This window comes from Crocuta crocuta, unplaced genomic scaffold, assembly GCF_008692635.1.
Source record: "Crocuta crocuta isolate KB4526 unplaced genomic scaffold, BGI_CrCroc_1.0 scaffold388, whole genome shotgun sequence".
NCBI classification, from domain to species: Eukaryota; Metazoa; Chordata; class Mammalia; order Carnivora; family Hyaenidae; genus Crocuta; species Crocuta crocuta.
Genome location: NW_027528867.1, coordinates 2294180 through 2300578, shown reverse-complemented (window position 1 = coordinate 2300578; position 6399 = coordinate 2294180). Strand labels below are relative to the sequence as shown.

Genomic DNA, 6399 nt, shown 5'->3' with positions numbered 1-6399 from the left:
TGCCTGGCGTGCGAGAGCGCGCTCTGTGGGGAGGAAGCTCTGAGTCAACATCTCGAGTCGGCCTTGCACAAACACAGAACAATCACGAGAGCAGCAAGAAACGCCAAAGAGCACCCTAGTTTATTACCTCACTCTGCCTGCTTCCCCGATCCTAGCACCGCATCTACCTCGCAGTCTGCCGCTCACTCAAACGACAGCCCCCCTCCCCAGTCGGCTGCCGCCCCCTCCTCGTCCTCCGCTTCCCCCCACGCCTCCAGGAAGTCTTGGCCGCAAGTGGTCTCCCGGGCTTCGGCCGCGAAGCCCCCTTCTTTTCCTCCTCTCTCCTCATCTTCAACGGTTACCTCAAGTTCATGCAGCACCTCAGGGGTTCAGCCCTCGATGCCAACAGACGACTATTCGGAGGAGTCTGACACGGATCTCAGCCAAAAGTCCGACGGACCGGCGAGCCCGGTGGAGGGTCCCAAAGACCCCAGCTGCCCCAAGGACAGTGGTCTGACCAGTGTAGGAACGGACACCTTCAGATTGTAAGCTTTGAAGATGAACAATAACAAACAAATGAATTTAAATAAAAGATTAATAACAAACCAATTTCAAAAATAGACTAACTGCAATTCCAAAGCTTCTAACCAAAAAAACAAAAAAACAAAAAAACAAAAAAAAAAAAGGAAAAAAAAGAAAAAGCGTGGGTTGTTTTCCCATATACCTATCTATGCCGGTGATTTTACATTCTTGTCTTTTTTTTCTTTCAATATTAAAAAAACAAAAAAACAAAAACAAAAAAAAAACCTTAATCCTGTTACATTGTGTCCTTTTGAAGGTACTATTGGTCTGGGAAACAGAAGTCCGCAGGGCCTCCCTAATGTCTTTGGAGCTTAAACCCCTTGTATATTTGCCCCCTTTTCAATAAACGCCCCATGTTGATAGCACAGAGGAGCCCGGCATGCACTGTATGGGAAAGCAGTCCACCTTGTTACAGTTTTAAATTTCTTGCTATCTTAGCATTCAGATACCAATGGCTTGCTAAAAGAAAAAAAGAAATGTAATGTCTTTTTATTCTCAGGTCAATCGCTCACACTTTGTTCTGTTTTCAGAATCATTGTTTTATAATATATTATTTTCTCAGTTTTTTTTTTTTTTGTTCCAGAAAAGATTTTTTTTGTTTTGTTAATTTAAAAATGGGCAGAAAGTATTTGAGAAAAACAATGTGAACTGCTTTAGCTTTCTGGGGATTTAAAGGATAGCTTTTCTGCTGAAGCCAATTTCAAGGGGAAAAGTTAAGCACTCCCACTTTCAGAAAAAAAGAAAAACCCACACACAGAGTGTTGAGGACTTGTAGCTTAAAAAATAAGTTTTAAAAACTGACTTTCTGTATTTATGATAGATATGACCATTTTTGGTGTTGAGTAGATTGTTGCATTGGAAATGAACTGAAGCAGTATGGTAGATTTAAAAGGAAAAAAACCTTTTGTGTACATTTAGCTTTTTGTATGGTCCAGCTGACAGCTCCTCATTTGATGTTGTCTTGTTCATTCCTAGCAGATAGATTGCAATCCGTTGATTCGCCTAAGCTTTTCTCCCCTTTGTCCCTTAATTCCACTTTCTCCTTCCTCCTCCCACCCTATAATCTCCCACTTACGGTAGCTGCCTTCATTTCTTCGAGGGTAGCTCCAGAATTATTTTATAAAACTAAAGAATTTCAAAAGGTTCTAGGGGTCATTAGGATCCTCACAGATTATTTTTGGTTGGGGAGTTGAAACTTTTTAAAGGCATATAATTCTAGTTACCTATGTCTGTAAGCCTTGTGCCATTTATTTTTTATTTATCCTTCCTTTAGCTTTTCCTTTTATCCCTTCTTTTCCTCCTTGTTTGTAGATGCTTCAAATATTCTTTTCTTAAACTAAAGCATTTGTTTCGGTTTGTGTAATTGGGCTGTATGCTTTTCTTTCTAAAAAAGTTTTTGGTTAGGGGTTTTGTTTTTGTTTTCTTTCCTCTCAGAAAAAGAAATTTCATGCTTTAAATAAAATCCAAAGACACACCCTTTCACTGCTGATGCAGAAAAAAGGGAAAGGGTTCTTGTTACTTGAGAATTTGTTTCTGATTTAAACAAACAAGACTTAGTTTAATAAAAGAGTAAAACAAAAGATTCCCAGGTTGTTATGTGCTTCTTCTGCAAGCAGAGAGGCAACTGTTAATGACAATTCCATATACCAAAAGACACATTTTTTACTTCAAAGTTTTGTCCTTGTGTTAGGCAGTCTGAGCGGCGAGTGATCCAGAGTGCAGCCAACAAAGAAGCAGATAGCAATGTACAAAGAGCAAAAAAGGAACCGTATGCGAGGCACTTGTATTTATGTTAATATCTGTATTCCTGTAACACATAACATACACCCTTTCTCATCTTAAAACAACGGTCTGAACTTTGAAAGGAAAACTTTGTGCTGCTAAAACGTAGATTTTGGAGACAAATAGATGCTTTGCTGTTTCACTTTCATAGCCAAACATCAACAGAAACAATCTCCCCTTGCCCCAAAAGTGTGAAGTCCTTCTCCCCTTCATTCTCTTCCTTATGTTTCAAAAGGGAACTTTGAAGACTGTGAATGCAGGTTCCATTGGTCATCTTTCGGGCTTCTTTCCCCAGTGCTGAAGCCACTCAACGACTTTGCAAAAGACTGGAGCATTCCAAGATCTGAAAATGGATTTCTTTTTTTCTTTCTCCTCTTTTTCTTTTTTAGCCGGGACTATTTTATTTTTATGAATTTGTTTTTGGTTTAATGAAAGAGTAGATCCTGAACTGTTGTACATATTTCTAACTAGGCTGATGCACAGTGCAAATTCCTTTTTAAAAAAATTTTTTTAAGTAGAAATACTAAAGAGTACCATCTAACTATTCATACCAGTATCCAGTTGTAGCATAAGGTGTCAAAAACAATTACACAAAAACATTTGCTGTTTTAACAAACTATTTTCTTTTAACAAGAATTCTTGTATTTCTCCCTGTGTTTGAGATGAACATTTTTAAATTTTTAAAGTTGTACAGTTTTTGTTTTCCATTATTTTATCTTGTTTGTAACTCTATGAAATATATATATATTTTTTGCCATTTAACTGTTGTATGTTACTCTGTGTCTGTATCATATAGATAAAAAATTGTTTTTGTTTTGGGTTCTCTATGTGATACCAATTAACAATTTAACACTAGCTTTACCTGTCAAATTCTGCTAGGTTTTTTTCCTGAAAACTTTGTTTTCAAAAATGATATTGCTTGGTAATAGTGCAATTTCTATCCCTTTTCCTCCTCCCTCAACTCTTAAGTTCATTTCCTTATAATTTTGCCTCCCCCTCCACAATGGTTTTTTTGTTTTTTGTTTTGTTTTTTTGAGCTACTATGCCATCCTCCCTCTGTAAGGCAGAGTGACTGTCAGTGTTTTGTTATGCCATGCCTTGACCTGTGGGTGAATTTGGCAACAGTGAGGTGTTTGGGTAGACTGGCTAAGCATGCTTCCACCCACCAGTGTTTCTCAGAGGGGTTATGTGATTGTTTCATCCTGGAGTGGGTTGCACACTCGATGCTTTCCTCTACAACTCTACCACCCACATATACGTTCATTCAAAAATGAATTCTCCACATTAACACAGAAGTAGCAAAGCAGTCAGTAATGGTGACAGTTAGAGGTCAAGTATGAACTAGTTAGATGTTTGTGGGTTGACATCCACTTTGGCTGTGACCAGTACCATTTACAAAGCATGAATTCACTACAATGCTCAACTGTTTAGATTGGTCTCACTAGGAGAGTTTAACTCCCGTCTGTTGCATAGTAGGTAGCTGGAGTAAGATATCTCAACTCACCTTTTAAATTTGTTCTTCACCTTTACTGACACTTCATACTTTGTTTTTTTGTTTTGTTTTTTTTTCAAATATTCCAAAGTGTGGGTTGGCACTAGACACCATTCAGCCATAGCACCATATGAACCCACCAAATGGAACTTACTTCAACCATTCTTCCTCCATCCTTCCAAAAAGAAACTTAAGAAGGAAACACACACACACACACACAAACACACACACAACACATTCACACAGAAAATTTTAATAAATCTAGGAAGTTTTTTTTTAATTAAAGCTATTTAAAGAAATGAATGTGGCCAAAGTTTTACATGATTGAAAATAAAGTAAAACAGACGGCATGTGTTTAAACCTGAGTTTATCAGGCATGGCAGGAAGTTGCAGGAGAGAGAGGCAGTGACCCAAGCCAGTGCACTTGATATTCATGGACATATATTTTTTTTAAATAAATTAAATTAAAACATTTTAAATAGAAGCATAAATTGAGTTGGTTGTTTGTTGGCGCTGAGATACTGCCCACTGTGAAACAAAGCTTTGACTAGTTTTTTTTTTGTTTGTTTACTTTCTGGGGGGGAGGGGGGCAAGTTTGGGTAGGAAAGAAAGCATAAATGAACGTGACCCTGAGGTGAAGAGGTATATGAACAGCCTTTGCAATGTACAAAAAACAAAAAACAAAAAAACAAAAAAAAAAAATAGAGCAAGTGAAACCAAAAATGATGTTCTTGGTGTTTTTCTATAATGTAGTCTTGTTAGCTTTTTTGTTACTGTAACAATGCTGATCTCGAACTGTACCAAAATACATGGAGACTAACAAACAGAACCACATGGAACTTTCAAAATGAAAAAAAAATTTGTCACAAAAACTTTGTTGTCATAGTTAAGTTGATTGTAGATGGTAATTGAATATACTCCTTTGAAAATATTTCATCAAGTATGTTTCCTGCTCATTGTGATACATTAAAAAAATATGAGCAAAAATTCTTGTCTTATGCCATCAGACTTTGTGTGTGTGCATGAGTGATAAAGGTATTGATGACTGGCAGAGAGTGTAAATCTGAAGAGTATCTTGAGGTTACATGTACTTACTCCAAGGTACACAAGTTCCTTGGTATTTCTAAGTATCCTTGTATTTCCCATCTCCTGGTGCTCATTAAAGTGCAACATGCTTTGGCCATGATGCTGAGTAGCTTATTTCACTGAGAAGGGTAAGGCTGACAGCTTGGATAGTATCTGACCCTTCAGAACCCTAATAGTAGATATATTTTTTTCAAATATTTATATGAGAGTTTTAGACACCTGGCATAATCATGAGCAAGTTAAGTTTGGCTGATGGCCAAAAGAGAGGTAAGTTCAACCTTTCTGAGATGGGAAGTTGATCCAATGTTTATGACAGAAGGGTATGAAAGGTAAGTTGAATTAAGCTGAATTCACTACATTTACCTTTCCTAGCAAAGGATTTTTCTAAACCCTTTTTATACCAGAATTTGAGGTAAGAACAGTCTGCCAATAGTAATAGCATTGATCATTCCTATATACAAGAGAATGCTCAGTCCTCTTATAAAAAATTCTCATAACACAAAATGCCTGAAATTCATTAATAAGGAGTATATCCAAGATCAAGCCCAAAGGCCTTCCATTCATCTCTAATTTATAGCCATAGCTGATAAATAATTTATAAGATTCTAGCAACTGGGCTTGGACAGCATTGCAGACTAGCTGTGACCTTGCAAGGTCTGCAGCATCTGCCCTTGGCCAACAGGGGTCTTTTCCACCCTAGGAGGTAAGCTATGAAATCCTCTTCTATTGGTTCTGACAGCCATTGTCAACCCAAGTCTTTTTTCTTAGTTCCTGGAACAGGCATTCAAGAAGAGGCAGTGACCCTATTGGCTAAAAATTGCAAAGGATTCTACAACTAGCACAGGCCTTGCTAGTGCTAAGAAAGGAAAAAAGTTGGCTCCCTTGCCAATGCTAGAACCTCCATGCCAAACAAGTCATGTCACTATCCCTAATAAAATCCTGATCTTTCCCCAGGCATTGTACCTTTCTTTTGGGTGTTACTGTAGAAGCACACTGCTTCTATGGTGGTATGTTTTCTTGGTACACAGTTAGGTCACTGATCTTTCTTCTGACCCCATGAAAAGGTACCGCATGATAAAAATCATTCAGACCCAAAGCCACGTCTGCCTTTCTAAGCTATCATTATTTTAGGATCTGGCAGGATCACACTAAAACATTTTAAATGGAACTATTCTACATAGAGGTTTTGCTGCCTCAGCTCTTTAGAGGAAGGTGACTACAATTCAAATTCTTCTACAAATAAATTTTTAACAAGAAAATAAGGGAAAAACCTTAGTGATGTTTGAGACCTTGGTATCAGAAAATCTCTAAGCACCTGAATTACATTGAAAGAGGGCTGGGCAAGGGACTCTGTTACTAGGAAAGTTTTTTCTAAAGGGAAAAAAGAAGGCTTCCAGTCAGGCTTCAGTACCATGCTCATGTGGATATTAATCTCTGTGGTATTAATAGTACCCCACCCCCCCCACAAAGAAGAAAAG

General features: G+C 37.8%; 1 protein-coding gene and 1 long non-coding RNA gene across 4 annotated transcripts in view; one reads left to right on the top strand and one right to left on the bottom strand.

Moving 5' to 3' along the window:
* The window catches only part of ZFHX3 (zinc finger homeobox 3), a 244718-nt gene extending 240077 nt beyond the window's left edge, over nucleotides 1-4641 (top strand). The window contains 1 exon segment of the mRNA XM_077756375.1: nucleotides 1-4641. This exon segment is cut by the window's left edge and continues 13 nt beyond it. Coding sequence (XP_077612501.1) covers nucleotides 1-528 — 528 coding nt within the window. The 3' untranslated portion in view covers nucleotides 529-4641.
* LOC144225189 (uncharacterized) overlaps nucleotides 1-6399 on the bottom strand; it is a 158234-nt gene that overhangs the window by 24539 nt on the left and 127296 nt on the right. The window contains exon 3 of one of the 3 annotated variants that reach the window (XR_013333229.1): nucleotides 258-529. The exons of the other annotated variants lie outside the window; for them this stretch is intronic. This is a non-coding gene — a long non-coding RNA (uncharacterized LOC144225189). Of the gene's footprint in view, nucleotides 1-257; nucleotides 530-6399 lie in introns of those variants that run through there. 3 annotated transcript variants of the gene reach the window in all.